This window comes from Nematostella vectensis, chromosome 3 (genome assembly GCF_932526225.1).
Source record: "Nematostella vectensis chromosome 3, jaNemVect1.1, whole genome shotgun sequence".
Classification (NCBI taxonomy): Eukaryota; Metazoa; Cnidaria; class Anthozoa; order Actiniaria; family Edwardsiidae; genus Nematostella; species Nematostella vectensis.
The window spans coordinates 13,158,527-13,175,174 of NC_064036.1; the positions used below are offsets into that span (position 1 = coordinate 13,158,527).

Sequence of the window (16,648 nt, forward strand, 5' to 3'; positions counted from 1 at the left end):
GGCGCCCAAGCCGCAGCAGGGGCTAGACCCAGGAGCGCGCGGTCATCCTCGATTTTAACTTATGCTAAATTGCGCTTATGCTTATGTAGCATACATTAAACAGTGGTTTTCGGGCCGTCGATGTGTTTCTCTTCAGATAAGGATTACGAAACTGAGTGTGTAAGGACAAGGATGTAAATAGACAACCTGACCCGCCCCCTCCACCCCCCTACCGATCGGTTGACCCGACGGAAACCTCAACCGTTAAAAGACAAAAGAATCTATTAGAATCCGAGATATTTAACAGGCCATCCACTCTAAATTATCGATCACATCCTCAAAGCAACTTTCAATAGACACACTGCTTTCAATATTTTGAAATATTTTCCGCGTTTTCCGTTAAAAATCATCGGAGATTGTTACGTAATCGACCGGAAGTAAACTGGTAGCGGCTTTAACCTCTTCTCTTTCGACACATAGTAACCATATATAGTTTATATTCTCTATACTGAGGAAATATAAAATATACATACCTAGTCAACAGCATGATATTCTATTTCGCTATTTCAATTACTTATATACTTTCTACGTTGTTTCTTAGAGAAACCTTTTTTCTACTGTCTTAACTTGTATCTTAATTTAGAGATGATATATAAGTGAACAGTTCATGTTCGAAGATCCAGTGATTATCGCGCTGGATCGGCAAGCATGGTTTCTTTTCTGAACAACATCTTTTTAAAATATGTTCTACGTAACTGTTTTTTTTAAAAAACCTAGACAATCATTATTTTCTTGCTAACGACTCTATAAACCCGTGAATCTATGTCCGGTTCACACGGCGTATCTGTAACATGCATCTGTCTCGCATTGAACATACCTGTGTAACTATATCAGGTTCCGACAGAACAGGTATCTCTCTCGCAGTACTCTATAGACCTGAACATTTATGTCAGGTTCACATGGAATAAGCATCTTATTCAAAGTACTCTATAGGCCTGTACATCTATGCCAGGTTCCCACGGAACAGGTATCTCTCTCGCAGTACTCTATAGACCTGAGCATCTATGTCAGGTTCACATGGAATTAGCATCTTATTCAAAGTACTCTATAGGCCTGTACAACTACATCAGGTTCCCACGGAACATGTATCTCTCTCGCAGTACTCTATAGACCTGAGCATCTATGTCAGGTTCACATGGAATAAGCATCATATTCAAAGTACTCTAAGGCCTGTGAATCAATGTGAGGCTCATTGAGTAGGTGCCTTGTTTGCAATATCTTACTACAGCCTGTACTGCAGCATTTTGGCTCACAAAACGGGGTTTCTGTAGCAAATAAAGTGCGAAAAAAAATTTAAGCGATAGAGGCTTCAAGGTTAGAGCCACACGCTCAATACATTGCCATCAGTCTCCCTTTCATTTCTTATGGAGACTATGCTAGGTTCACACGTAACTTGACTACACACTTGACCCGTTTCCTCTCGCCTGATCCATGTGGGAACAGTTTCTTCTAACAGTGTCATTGGTTCACCGCTACTGCTAACACCATCGCCATCTGCGCTAGTATAATTCCGACGGGCTGTATCACCAGACATCCTATCCGACTCGACCCCGCTTGGTGGATCTACCTCTAAACGCACCGCCTCACCAGAGACGCAGTTGATCTCACAATCATCGTTTGCTGAGTCAGCACTCGCATGGTCAGAGGAAGTCCCAGCGTTGCCATGTCTGGCGTAAGGCCTTTCGGAGGTGTACCCGGGTATCTCATCATTCTCCTCGGTTTCCTGACTCTGCACATTCTCATCTCCAAACCCGTGCTGGCCAAAATGTTGCCCACGATCACGAGACGTCGTTTCGCTAACTCGATTAATCTGAACGGGAACAGAGTAAGACTCTAATTCTGGTTGGTTAATTACTATCCCGGGGTAGGGTGGGGGACCTTCGTCTTCATCCTCGTCACCAGTGTTGCTGTGTGTTGATAACCTATTTATGACGTCACGAACGACCAAACCACGTGATGTCCCAGGAGTCGACACAGGGGTCCCAGTGAGGGAAGCTGAGGGCGTAGGGTAGAGATCTGGACGGGCCATTACTGAGAAACACAAGACACGGATTAATCGAGTCCACACGCCACCTATCATAACGTTTTTTTGTAATTGTTCACTGTTAAAGAGGCATTGTCACAAGTTTACTTCCAGAGGTCCGACGGAAACCTCAACCGACAAGAAACAAAAGAATCTATTAGAATCCTCGCTTTTTAACAGGCCTTCCGCTCTAAATTACCAGTCACACCCTCAAAGAAACTTCCATGAGACAAACTGCTTTTACAATTTTTTATAAAAATTTTTCTCGTATCCCGTTAAAAATGATCGGAGATTGTTAAGGAATCGACAGGAAGTAAACTGGTGACAATGCGGCTTTAAGTTTAAAATTTGTGTAACGCGATGGCATCTGAATTAATAGAAATACATTACTGTGAAGATTGAGAGTTTGTTTATACAAACATGCATGCGCTCACTGGTGCGACCCTTAAGCTCCTATATGGTTCAGCTAGCAATAAGGTGTTATAATGGACTTGAGCCAAGAGATCACGTGACTGTTTGGGTGGCAAACTAGCGCGCTCTCAGGCAAAATAACAGCAACAAAAAACAACTTATTCAACGCTTACTAAAAAATACTTTTTTCAGTAAGGGTTTAGTTTCATTTAAAGATTATATTTTTTCGTTGTCAGTAATTTCTGTTATTATTTTGGTTTGAATTTGCCACCCAGAAAGGTCATGTGATCTCTTAGCACAAGTCGCATATTGTTGAAAAAAAAAAAAACAAAAAAAAAAAACACGAAGATTCATGAAAAAAGGTGTTCCGATGGCGACTTCTCACACAGGCTAGGCCAAGAGTTTTTAAACTCGCCACAATCTCTCGTGAAAAAAGTTGGCCAAAAGAAACCTTGTAACGAATCCAAACAAGACAAAACGAAAAGTATGGACATGAAGAACTGAAGCAGACTTTATAACTTTATTCGCTATAAATACATGCATTTGTTTCATAAGATAAGTATCTCATATTTAGATGATTAATATTTACACTTTGTGATATATAGCAAAGCTTTGTTATTAGATACTTTTGATTACTTGAAGACATTCAATATTTTTTAAATGATAAATAATTCTGATTTCTCCTCATACAAATCAAGTAATTTCATTTTGAATTGTTCACTTTTTTTTCTTGCAGAATTCAAATGATTCACTCTTGATGACCTCGTCCCAGTCCGGATAAAACTCCTTCTTGATCCTCTGCGCATGATCAGCTAGATTCGGCAGTTCTCCACTGATCAGCTTCTCTTGCGGGCTCTCTTGCATGGTCCAGATCACATTTGCCACGATTCCAAACAGGGAGGCGTCCGCTTCCACGGGCCGGTCCCCGAACAGGTATGGCTTGTCCCCGAGTAGGGTGGAGACAGCGCGGAGGTCGCGTTCAGCAAGACTGTATACCTCCGCCTCAGTATGGCGACCCATGCCCTGGGCCTGGAGCTTTTTCTGGGTGTCACATCTGAAGCAACAAAAGGCGATCTTCTTGAAGAAGGAGTTGAAGCCGTACATCAGGTTATCTCTGAACTGTGTGGCGTAGCCGCTACACCAGCGATGGTACAATAAGGTCCTTTGGGCGGAATAGACAAGATAATGAGATAACTCTGTTGATACAAAATCATCGCCATGCTATAAAATTGAGGTTCACTAGGACGGATGCTTAAGTCCGCATGTTATTAATCTTTAATGCAAATATAAAAAGGATAATCTTAGCACAATTTTGTTTTCGTAGAAAATACATTATCATTAAGCAAAAGATGGGTCATGATTCATCATAACCCGAGGCTATTCCACACGAGTAACCCCACTCAGACGTCATGTAAGCTGGCGTGACAAGGACTGGCCACGCTTGAGCAGCAGAGGCAGTAAACAACACACACCGCAAAATACAACATTGAAACCACCAGCCTGACCACAGGCGTTAGGTGATTTTAGTGCAAGAAACTCCGACATGACTTAACGGAAGTAGTTCAAAATGGCGGCCATATGAAATCTCCTGGCTGCGGAATTTCTTTACGAAAGTACGAACAAACGCATACTATTAGGCTATAAACAACCTACAGTTTATCAAACATCCCACCAATCACCGCGCCACTCACCAGCTAGTGTGCTCGTCCAGCATAGCTGTAATCGTTGTTGCGGTAGCTTTTTGCTCCTCGCTCAAGTCTCGGTCCAGTTCCACGCCATAGCGCTCGTTCAGGTACGGTATACATCTTGCCGAGTGCACGACTACTTTGCCATCGTATTCTACCGCCGGCATGTTCACCTTATCGATATTCTCGCACGCGGTGTTGACGTGGTACTGGATGTTTGCCATGCGTGCGTAAGTCTCCAGCTTCAGGCACGATGGTGAGATGCTAGGTACAGGCAGCTTGGCGAACCGGGGGAAAATACGCAACACTAAAGTCTTGCTGTCAAATGCCATCTTGTAATCAGGGAATATATTCTGCGTCTGGAAAAATAACTGCACTCTTTTCGGATCTTTCTCAGCTTTTTGTTGTTGAAAGTTTTTCTTTGGTTCTTTTTTCCTCTATGTGCTTGTTGTATTCAATATGAATTTGCAGCTTTTCTTCGGTAAGTTTTTTCGTTTTTCTTTGTGTTTCGCTTTTCTTGAGACTTGTTGTAATCCGTTTGACTTTTTCGCTTAATTCTTGGTTTATTTATACCCAGTAGTGGCGATGCTTCAATGGATACACACGAGAATGTCGTAAATATCTAAATTTATTTGACCGCCACGTATTAATGAACTTCATGCTATATTGGACCGTGAAGGGTCTGATACGTCCGAATTTAAATCTTCTTCCATATAACCCCATCTCCTTCTATGCGAAGATTCTTATGAGGTATAATAAGAAACGCTAAAAAAATCTATTCAACTCATTACATGTCTGCTCATGAGTAATCCTTAACAAATAAATCATTTTATCTACTTATTTTATTTTATGGAAAAACAAGTACAAGGGACGTTTTGATGTTTGCATCATTCGAAAGAACATTGGACCGGATGTGACGTCATAACATCTGTAATTATTCTGATGTAAACTCTTGGTTTAGGAAAACAGAGGCCCAGGAGTTCATGAAATACTTGAAAGCTCTTGCGATAAGGTGGACTTCGGGAGAGACAGGTAGAGCCAAGGTCTACCATTCAACTAAGTCTGCCGATTACGTATTTCTTTGCTAAAAAAAAGTAGAAATATCTTTTATGGAATACCCAATTTATCAATGATAGAAGTAGATTGACTTGCACAAGGCTTTTAGCCTGTGGCTTGTTGAAGAGAACCATTTGTAACAGCGTTGTTGGTAATAAAAATAAGTTTTCAGAGGGGTAAAAAAGCGTGATCACAAATCTGCTACGAGATGACGAGCACCTGAAAACTTAAATTTTACAGAAACACAGCAACGAGGTACATCGAGTAATTCATCCTTGAAATACATGAAACCTATGCAAAACGAACTACAAGCGAAATAACGTTATGGATATAGGCTTGTTTATGGCCTTACTGGAATTGTATCGGGTTATTTTAGCTAAACTATACCTACATGAGCCAGGAGCGATAAATAACAAATGAACGCAACCAGCAACAACATATGTAATTATCATAAGTGAAAAGAAAAAAAAAAGAAGAGGAAATTTACGCAAATAATATCAGGCGCTGGTATTGGACTAAATAGACGGGCTTTATGGTGTTCACAATAAAACTTCAAGCGTGAGTTATCGGGGGAAATGTTCATACTACGATAACTTTGTTTTGAAACACATAAAATCTAACCATCTATACAATAAAATGGTTACTGCAAACGGCTTCTTAAAACCAACTAACACCAACTAGTTAAAAAATTAATACAGAGTTATAAAAAAAACTTCGTTGAAGACGTCATGTCCGGTCCAGACGTAATGATGCAAACAGTACGGTTTGCAAACTGGAAAAAAAAACATTTCGCCTCAAAGAAAACTAAGTAAGAAAAATCAACAAAATTATGTTCGGTAAGGCTCTGTATGAACTAGTTATATATTGTTATGATTTTGCATAAGATTATCTTTAAGATTTATCGCTTTATAAGTGAATTTCCCGGCGGACATGCAAATGAAAACAAATTTAGACAGTTACGACATTATCTTACAATCTCATTGGAGCAGGACCACTCGAAAGGGTATAAATAAACCAACATGCAGAACACACGAACTAAAACAAGCATTTAGAGAATAGCACTAACAGAATTCGTTAGGCGACTGCTTTAAAAAGAACGCGACAACTTAAACAGAAAAAAGTTTCGCAAAAGTTTCCACAAAGAATTAACACTTATCCTAACAAGAAACGCAGACAGAACAAAATTACTACTGATCATGGCCGATAATTCATCCAAGATGTTCGACAGCAAGACTTTAGTGTTGCGTATTTTCCCCCGGTTCGCCAAGCTGCCTGTACCTAGCATCTCACCATCGTGCCTGAAGCTGGAGACTTACGCACGCATGGCAAACATCCAGTACCACGTCAACACCGCGTGCGAGAATATCGATAAGGTGAACATGCCGGCGATAGAATACGATGACAAAGTGGTCGTGCACTCGGCAAGATGTATACCGTACCTGAACGAGCGCTATGGCCTGGAACTGGACCGAGACTTGAGCGAGGAGCAAAAAGCTACCGCAACAACGATTACAGCTATGCTGGACGAGAAAACTAGCTGGTGAGTGGCGCGGTGATTGGTGGGATGTTTGTTAAACTGTAGGTTGTTTTATTAGCCCACCAGTAGGCGTTTCTGGTATTTTCGAGTTTTGGGGTGAGCAATGTGATTTACTGCATTACATTGCTGCAAAGTTGCAATTTTCCGTTTTATCTTTTACGTACTGTGCATTTGACCATGTCACTTCATGACAAATTGTTCTCATGAACGGCCAGCATGTTATGTTCCTTTGTCTGTTAATCGTTCGAAACAATCTTAGATGTTTAAGAACCACTAAATAAAAACTAAACGCAGTTTGGTGACATAGCGAAACCCCGCATCTAATTCTCGACAATTATCATTTATTGTGACTGACAAAATCTTTTTGTATTTGTAGAAAAAAACCCGCTATACCTGTTGTCATCTTCTCTTGTATACCCCCTCATCTTCATCAACAGGACGCTGCTGCATCATGTTCCCTTCTAACCTTCTAATTCATCGTATGATCTTTCTAACAAGACGCTGTTGGATCATGTACCCTTGTGTATATTAATCGTAAGATCTTTCTAACAGGACACTGCATTACCATCGCTGGTGTAGCGACTACGCCAAACAGTACAAAGACGAGCTGATGTACGGCCTAAACTCAATATTCAGGAAGATAGCGTTTTGTGTCTTTAAAAGTGACGCGCAAAAAAAACTTGAAGCGCAGGGCATCGGTCGCCATACTGAGGCGGAGGTATACAGTCTTGCTGAACGCGACCTCCGCGCTGTCTCCACCCTACTCGGGGACAAGCCATACCTGTTCGGGGACCGGCCCGTGGAAGCGGACGCCTCCCTGTTTGGAATCGTGGCAAATGTGATCTGGACCATGCAAGGGAGCCCGCAAGAGAAGCTGGTCAGTGGAGAACTGCCGAATCTAGCTGATCATGCGCAGAGGATCAAGAAGGAGTTTTATCCGGACTGGGACGAGGTCATCAAGAGTGACACGTTTGAGTCAGGAAAAAAGAAATAAAGAGCGGCTATCTATCACATACTGCATGGGCTCTTTAGTTCACAAATAGTTTAGCACATTTGATACGTTATACTGCTGTGGTAGAAAGAATTGACCATAAACAAATAAATTGACAAAAACAAATAAATCTATGTTAATATCTGCCTGATATTTAACCAAATTTGGCAGTTGTGATTGCTTGTTAGAGCTAACTCTGTGGTTGATGTTTTTAACATTTGTTAGATGTTGTTTTTTGCATTGAGGCTGATAACACCATTTGCCATTCAGTCAAGCTCATCTCAGGAACACCCCCCCCCCCTTACTGAGCAACATGCAAGACCCTTTGAAGAACACAAGGGGGGGCAGGCCACAGCTACTGGGGGGGGGGGGGCTAGGATTCCCTTTGGCTACAAAGGTCTTCCAAGGTCCAGGCAAGTGTTGTTGATGAGCATGACAAAAAATCGCAATCACATCTTTGGTGTTAGAAGAAGGGGTGGGGGGCAGCTACTGAAAAGGGGATACACAAGGAACACCTACTGCTTCCAGTTAAGATACTTAGCATCAAAAAGAAACATGCAAATCATACCTGTGACATAATCTGGTGGGTTATCCATATTAAAATCTACCGGGTCTTCATCTGTCCCTACACATTCTCGCACACCTGTCTCTGTTTGGCATCGGTGACACATTCCCATCATTATACATCGCATTGTTCCAACCCCAAGAAATACAATGCCACAAAATATAGCAGCAACTATTCCAGCTGTTGTCTGGGAAGTTGTGATGGCTGTAAAATAATTCACAAAAGAATCACTATGGCTACACAGCCCTACACCACCAAGCATGGGAGCAGAGGGTGCAGCCATCTCCATGCTCCTGTTCAACCCACATACCCCCAGTACCCCCATACCTGAGTTAGAGTTTGCAAAAAAGGATGCTTTGAATCCTGATGCAGTTTTGTCATCACCATTAGAGTAGAACTCGACACGTAAAGACTTTTTCTTCACAAGAATGTCTGAGGGAATCACTGAACCACAAAACTTAGCAATTTGATTTTCTATCTTTGGCAACATTCCATAGTAGATAGCAACATAGTCTAGGCATACTTTGTTGGTTGGTGGTGGTAGGTCAAAGGAACTGAAAAAAAATAGAGATACATATATAAACTTATACTTATACATATACTTTTTCAAGAAGATACAGTTTGGTACAACAAAGCTAATAAAACATATGCTTTAAGCACATGGTCTGATCTGGCCTTTCTCCCCGAATTTTCAAAGATTTTGTACAAAAAAATAAAGAAGTATAAGAAAATGTAAGAAAGAAGAATAAAATAAAACTAGCAATAAAATTGGCCAATTCTTTTTTTTTAAATCATTGCTCCTTTCCTGTTATTAAAACTCCTGGATCCACCCCTGGAATTTGTACAAGCAGCACTTCCACACCAGATTTTAGTGTGCGTTTTTCTACTGAATAGATTAGCAGAGGACAGAATGGGTGACATTGGTCACTGTTATGGAATTCAATACATGCAATACTCTTGTTGTTATGGAATTCAGTACATGCAATACTCTTGGGGCACGTGTACCTAAGATTATGCAAATCTAGCGTATAAATTAAGTGTGTGAGTTGTTTTACAGTGTTGAATAAATATCTGAAAAACGAAGTAAAACTCTGATTTGTGAGGCGAAAAACCATGGTTCTGTTTCAATAAGCTGTTTGTAATAACAGTGTTGTCAATACAACTGAAAGAAGGCTAATATTTCTATGAGTTGTTGTACAACACTGAAAGTAGACTTGTGTTTCTATGGGTTGCCTGTTACAAGAATTAATGTTTCTATGATTTGTCTGTTATAGTTAGTTGACCGCACAATACTTAAAGGTTAATTTTTCTATGAGTTGTCTGTAACATTTGGTTGTATGTATAACGCTAGAAGACTACTGTAATGCGTCTATGAACTGCCTGTATTACTGAGTTACCCATATGACACTGAAAGGAAGCTGCTGTAATGTGCTCTCCAATATGTAGAACTGACCTGAATTTGAGTTGTATTTGCGGTGCACTCCCCTGCACAGTGATAGTCCATACACAGTTCTTGTCTGGAGGGTATGGTTTAGGGTGATTAGGTGACATGAAAAAGCCTGTATTTGCTGTCAAGTGAGACCCACAATCAACTGGAATGAGAAAACAATGTAAATCAGCAGCAGTAACCAGGGGCTTAGCCAGGGGGGTGGCCAAGGTGGCCTGGGCTCTCCCTTTAAACAGCCAAAAATACAGTAAATGTATGAGACATTATCTAAAATACAGCGAAAAATGCTTTGAAAGTCCCTTTTGGGCCCCTTTCTGTTAAAAATCCTGGCTACGCCACTGGTAACCTATTGTTGCATTGTTACTTCTACTATTGTATTGTTTTTGCAGCTCTGAGTAAAAAGCGTGGTTCGAGAGGGGGGTAGGGTAGGTGTGGGGGAGGGGAGTAAGAAATATTAAATTTGATGAGAACAGTTATTCAACAATATTCAACTTGCATTTTGTTCTTACAAGTATAAAGTGCCCGGCAAAAAATGTTTTTTGGCTTTCACCATCTACGAGTAAAAGGGTACCCATACCTGCATAACAACTCTTTAGAATACAGACCAGTAAAAGGAGTCCTGGAAAACAATTTATCACACAATTATTGTTACCTTCACTAGAAAAGAGTTGGCAGTCCATTATGGTTATTTTACGATCACGATTACTTTGCACTTTACTGGCCCATTCAAAGGAGGACCTTGGGGCATTCTACTAAGGCTTTATCATTAATTGTTAGTAAATGTTGTACGTAATGAGAGATTTCCGTCGTCGAATAAATCAAACAACGTCATCACTATAGGTTTCTAAAAGATGGAATTCGCCTACAAACGGAACAAAAATAGAATACGATAAAATTCCCACAGAAGTGTGAAAAAATTATTCCAACATATAATTAAAGTACCATATAAGCGTATGTTTACTAAACAAACGACGTTGAATTTAAGGCCTAAAATAAAAATACTGTTGGGGCTAAAATTCAAAAAGAATGAAATTAATTAATTAATTCACCTGAGGAAAATGTCAGAATATGCCCCATGGCTTGCTTGACAGTAAATGCTCATTTGCACATCCAATATCCACGCATTGCTTGTTGCCTCTTCAAACAACCCAGGTATTGTCGCATTAATCTTATCGTTTCTGCTTCTTTGCTTTAAGGTGCGCACTCTAAACTGACAATTTCAACATCGAGACCATGGCCTAGACCTCTTTTCTATCACAAAAAAAAAATAAAATGACCTCCAATCTACAATGATCACTTTTCGCTAATGCACTTTTGTTGGTTGTCGGGAGAGTCGTACTTTGTGTCTTGGTATTGAAATGGCGCGTGGAAGAATGGTTGCAGTGTGAAATCGTCTATCTCACTGAACCGATCGCCACGATTCTCTCTCTTGGCCAAATACTTGACATTAGAAATGGTTATAATATGTTACAATACTTAAATGTTGGCGGATATGAGGAGATGTTTAGAAATATGCGCAGCAAAACACGACAAAATGTTTACTCGCATGCCGAACCCGAAGAAATACTCCGTCGATATTCGCTCGGATACCGTCGAATTTCACTCGGTATCTGAATAAATTTGATTTTTTTAAATCCTTGAGGCATTATACATTTCTATTTGCGGTAATGATAACATTTGGCAGATTTTTTTTTTAAATTGAAGTATCCAAGTGTAGATTTTGAGATTTTACAGCGGAAGTTCTCGCTTTGAGCCAACTGGTTCTTTTTTCTCGAGTACCTGCGGGATCTTTCGGGATTTTCACGGGAAAGCAGCGGGTTTTTCGGTTGTTGTGGAAATGTGAGCCGGCCTAACGACTACCAACTACACTATTATAACACACGTCGATTGAATGGAGATTTAGCTAACTTTATGGTAAAAGCATCATTCGAACGAAGCAAGGATATCATCAGTGTTTAGGATTTAAAGGCGAGGTTAATGTTGTTTCGGACGTGGGACTCTCGTTTTGCGGGATCGTCTGGTTGACATCGCTCAAGAACTTTTCCCGAATTCCTTTTACCGCCAATATTTTGACCCCAAGTCAACTGATTAGATGTCTGTGCTCGCAGTCTGTAAACATGTGGGGATAAGGGTGGACTCATTATGACTTGAGCCATGTTTTGGGTGCATTTGCTCTATTTACTGAAAAATTAATTGTGTTGCCATGATGCATAAGGAACTGAGGAGGGCACCCAATTCTCCATTCTAACTTTGTGAAACTTCGGGAGTTCGTTCCTTGGAAAGTACTATGAGTTTCAGTATAACTCCATGAAATATGGCCACAGGCTACAAGCAAGATGACCAAGGCGAGATAAATTCAACAAACGGCCAGAAGTCAGAAGATGCGCGTAGCAGAGCGGATGAAGATGTCGGGTCGGCAAATGGTCAAACAATATGGCGACTTGTTCTTCTCTCTTCTAAAATTCGACAGTCTTCAACTCTCAGTGCTGCTGCAAGGACAGGAGTTCTGGTCTCGCAGTATAAATACGAGAGTAGTACTTTGGAGACAATTCTGGCTCAAGCGCAAAATGTCTTGTCCGGGCGAAAGGTTGCAAGTGTCGCGATCATAGCGAACGGACAATCTGGGACATTTCAGCTCACAGCCTCTGCAGATCAGGTACGGGAACAGGGTACTTTTATTTGTTATTTGATTATATTTTTAATTTAACTTAAGATTTGATACTTCACATCATCAAAATATACTCTCAACTCTCGTACGAATTAATTATTTCTGATTAAATCTTCATGGTTCTAATTTTAGCAGGCACCGTAAGCATATGTCTATCATTGATCGTATGTCAAATACCATTTCCTTTTTTTTTTCTTTGATAGATGCTATCAAATGGAATCCATGTCTGTCAAATACTACCTATCATGTTTCAATTAGGAATCTCCATGCCTTTTTTTGCTCTGCCCTACCCCCCCCCCCCCCCCCGTATTATTTGACAGAAAGCCTCCTACATTCAAGACGAATAAAACAACAGTCCAATTTCAAATTCATCCATATTAAATTAAAGAAACAATGAGCAGCTACAGCACAGGCAGGATGGAAGGCATGACATGAAGCAGAGTGTAGTACTGTACCATCATGAGCCTAAAGGAATCCTGCTACAATTTCCATCAATGTCTTACATTCCCAGAAAACCTAAACAGTTTTTTTAATGGAAGGCGTCTCATAACTCAATCTATACTCCAAGTCATAAAATGTCATTTTAGTTTGTTGTTGCATGCAATGGCAATTTGCCCTAGGGCAACACGCTTCTTTTTGTAAGACTGCCTACTTTAGAAAAGGGTTTTGTAAACACTTAATGCGAAATATAAATAGTAGTGGCCTGCTGAGTTTTATCACGAAAACAATCCCCATACCAGTTTCTAAATACAATCTCTGCTCTAAAAGTATACATAAGCATGTTGTTAACACTGACCGTTTTTGACTACTGTTTTACCATGGAATTTATCAATGTGTTTGTACAATGTAAGGTGTATTGAAACTTTCCTCTAAATCAAACTTTTGCTGTAAAAGGATTGAATAAACTATTATTATTACTATTTTGTTTTTATTTAGTTTCCTGCAGGGACAAAAAATCTTCAATACATTATGGCATTTGACTGAAAAATATAAAATATTTTTAAAACAAAGCAACTCAATTTGTGCTAGAACTGTAAAAACAGGAAACAATAGCTGAAGATGTGAGATGTAATTAAAAAAAAAAGAAAAAAAAAGAAATAGTTGTTATGTAATCTTATAAAGCTGATCTGTATTTCAAATAAGCATACCGCATTCAGTGATGTCACTGAATCAAAATGAGTATACAGTATCTTCTCTTGACATACAAAATCTTATTCCATCTTGTTAAAATTAGGACTTCATTGCCTCCACTGCCAAGTCAACTTTACTAGCCTTTCTATTATTGGGCTACCCTTGCCTTAAGTTTTTTTTAACCTTGATGCTTAATCTGGTTTATAAAACTTTTTTACTGTGATGGCATCAATTGTTCGACTCTTGAATTATTAACCAGATGTTTTAGTTTGTTGAGATTTTTGTTTCTAAGTTTTAACTTTATTAGCCTTTCTATTATTGGGTTACCCTTGCCCTAAGTTTTTTTTAACCTTGATGCTTAATCTGGTTTATAAAACTTTTTTACTGTGATGGCATCAATTGTTCGACTCTTGAATTATTAACCAGATGTTTTAGTTTGTTGAGATTTTTGTTTCTAAGTTTTAACTTTATTAGCCTTTCTATTATTGGGCTACCCTTGCCCTAAGTTTTTTTAACCGTGATGCTTAATCTGGTGGATAAAACCCTTTCATTGTGATGGCATCAATTGTTTGACTCTTGAATTATTACCTAGATGTTTTAGTTTGTTTAGATTTCTGTTTCTAAGTTTTAATGTCCATCCCACACACTCATGAAGTGATTATGTTAAAAAAATTTCAAATTATTATTACTCTGGGTGCAAGAAGCTCCAAGCTCCAATGCCAAAGATCCTTGAAGTGGAGATGACTAAGCAAAGGGACATGACTCCCTCTGCTTGTTGTCTTTGAAGGGGAAACTTGGAATCTCTGGTACACAGGGTAGAGTATTATCAATTCCTTCTTTGCTTTTTTATTTTATTTGACACACTTTCAATGGTAAGTTTTTAAGAAAGGGTTATAACACTATAAAAAATAACCAAGATTTGTTTGTACCCTGTATCTATCTATTTATCACATGCCATTGTTTTGTGCGATAAGGATATATATTTTTGTCTTTATAGGTAGTAACTCTAAGGTCATTAAAGGATCAGGAAGATATCCGGAGTTTTTTCACTCAGCTCGTTTGTACTTGCCTGGACACTAGTATTCCTGGAGCACGCCTGGACATGCTTGCCTGTCCATTGGTACAGAGCAGTGACACTGTGCAGTTTATTGACTTCTTGGAAAATGTAGCCAAGGTACTTTACATATGTATGCATGTCATGTGACCATAGACTGAGAAATGACTCATTTTGAAAATACTACTTTGTTATCATTATGAATCACAATTCTATCTTCAGTTGTGCGTTTTGGTCAGGTGCACTACTGCCCTTTGTCTCTGTGTTCATATTACAGGTGTTATTAGGTCTATACCTGCTTCCTAAAGCCAACACAACCTCTCTAGCCTTGTCTAGCATGTTCTTTGTCCTCTACTGCATGATTATGGGTGCCAATTGGTGACAGAGGCAATATCCAAGTGTCATCAAATAAACTCATGACAAATCAGCTTTTATTTGCTATGTAGGGCTGATTGTCCCCAGGCATTACCACCTTAATGCACTCCCAGCATAAATTTTGTCCACTTGACCTAAGTATGTGTTTGCAGGTGACGGTTGGCATGACCAAGGAGCTGCTAGGAGCAGATGTTAGAGGGAACAATAACATAAAGGCTGATGATGGATCAAGGTATAAGCATGCTCTTATTATGTCTATAAAAATTACAACTTCACCACTTCATCCCCTTTCTGATATGAACCCCTTCTACATCCATCACCTTTCCTATATGACCCCCCTTCTACACCCATCCCCTTTCCTTTATCCCTATATGCCCCCTTCTACACCCATCACCTTCCCTATATGACCCCCTTCTACACCCATCCCCTTCCCTATATGACCCTCTTCTACATCCATCACCTTCCCTATATGACCCCCTTCTACACCCATCACCTTCCCTATATGCCCCCTTCTACATCCATCACCTTCCCTATATGACCCCCCTTCTACATCCATCACCTTCCCTATATGTCCCCTTCTACACCCATCACCTTCCCTATATGAACCTCCTTCTACATCCATCACCTTCCCTATATGACCCCCATTCTACATCCATCACCTTCCCTATGACCCCCTCTACATCCATTACTTTCCCTATATGACCCCTTCCACACCCATCACCTTCCCTATATGACTCCCTTTCCACACCCATCACCTTCCCTATATGACCCCCTTTACACCCATCACCTTCACTATATGACCCCCCTTTACATCCATCACCTTCCCTATATGACCCCCCTTTACACCCATCACCTTCCCTATATGACCTCCTTCTACACCCATCACCTTCCCTATATGAACCCCCTTCTACACCCATCACCTTCCCTATATGACCCCCCTTCTACACCATCACCTTCCCTATATGACCCCCCTTCTACATCCATCCCCTTCCCTATATGACCCCCTTCTACACCCATCACCTTCCCTATATGACCCCCTTCTACACCCATCACCTTTCCTATATGACCCCCTTCTACACCCATCACCTTCCCTATATGACCCCCTTCTACACCCATCACCTTCCCTATATGACCCCTTCCCTATATGACATCCATCACCTTCCCTATATGAACCCCTTCTACATCCATCCCCTTCCCTATATGACCCCCTTCTACACCCATCCCCTTCCCTATATGACCCCCTTCTACATCCATCACCTTCCCTATATGACCCCCCTTCTACACCCATCACCTTCCCTATATGACCCCCCTTCTACACCCATCACCTTCCCTATATGACCCCCCTTCTACACCCATCCCCTTCCCTATATGACCCCCTTCTACACCCATCACCTTCCCTATATGACCCCCTTCTACACCCATCACCTTCCCTATATGACCCCCTTCTACACCCATCCCCTTCCCTATATGACCCCCTTATACACCCATCACCTTCCCTATATGACCCCCTTCTACACCCATCCCCTTCCCTATATGACCCTCTTCTACACCCATCACCTTCCCTATATGACCCCCTTCTACACCCATCACCTTTCCTATATGACCCCTTCTACATCCATCACCTTCCCTATATGACCCCCCTTCTACACCCATCACCTTCCCTATG

The 16,648-nt window shown here is 40.5% G+C and overlaps 4 protein-coding genes across 6 annotated transcripts in view; 2 read left to right on the top strand and 2 right to left on the bottom strand.

The window, feature by feature from the left end:
* Positions 1-459: 459 nt before the first annotated feature.
* Positions 460-11,305, bottom strand: LOC5518662. The gene is made up of 7 exons (XM_032363467.2): positions 11,094-11,305; positions 10,804-11,005; positions 10,332-10,373; positions 9,761-9,899; positions 8,635-8,861; positions 8,311-8,511; positions 460-2,070 (listed from the first exon to the last, which is right to left on the bottom strand). The coding sequence occupies exons 2-7, from the start codon at positions 10,829-10,831 to the stop codon at positions 1,355-1,357; spliced, it is 1,353 nt and encodes a 450-aa protein (XP_032219358.1). The 5' UTR covers positions 10,832-11,005; positions 11,094-11,305; the 3' UTR covers positions 460-1,354.
* Positions 2,975-4,901, bottom strand: LOC5518661 (failed axon connections homolog). The gene is made up of 2 exons (XM_001638603.3): positions 4,165-4,901; positions 2,975-3,635 (listed from the first exon to the last, which is right to left on the bottom strand). The coding sequence occupies exons 1-2, from the start codon at positions 4,488-4,490 to the stop codon at positions 3,191-3,193; spliced, it is 771 nt and encodes a 256-aa protein (XP_001638653.3). The 5' UTR covers positions 4,491-4,901; the 3' UTR covers positions 2,975-3,190.
* On the top strand, positions 6,261-7,905 carry LOC5518705 (failed axon connections homolog). Its single transcript, XM_001638540.3, has 2 exons — positions 6,261-6,754; positions 7,304-7,905. Exons 1-2 carry the CDS (start codon positions 6,411-6,413, stop codon positions 7,743-7,745), a joined length of 786 nt encoding a protein of 261 aa, XP_001638590.2. The 5' UTR covers positions 6,261-6,410; the 3' UTR covers positions 7,746-7,905.
* Positions 11,306-11,486: 181 nt separating the features above from the next.
* The window catches only part of LOC5518663, a 35,144-nt gene continuing 29,982 nt past the window's right edge, over positions 11,487-16,648 (top strand). Inside the window, exons 1-3 of one of the 3 annotated variants that reach the window (XM_001638541.3) lie at positions 11,487-12,410; positions 14,551-14,727; positions 15,135-15,214. In XM_001638541.3, coding sequence (XP_001638591.3) covers positions 12,069-12,410; positions 14,551-14,727; positions 15,135-15,214 — 599 coding nt within the window. In that variant the 5' untranslated portion in view covers positions 11,487-12,068. Of the gene's footprint in view, positions 12,411-14,257; positions 14,369-14,550; positions 14,728-15,134; positions 15,215-16,648 lie in introns of those variants that run through there. The other 2 variants (XM_048724599.1, XM_048724600.1) reach the window with 2 other exon arrangements.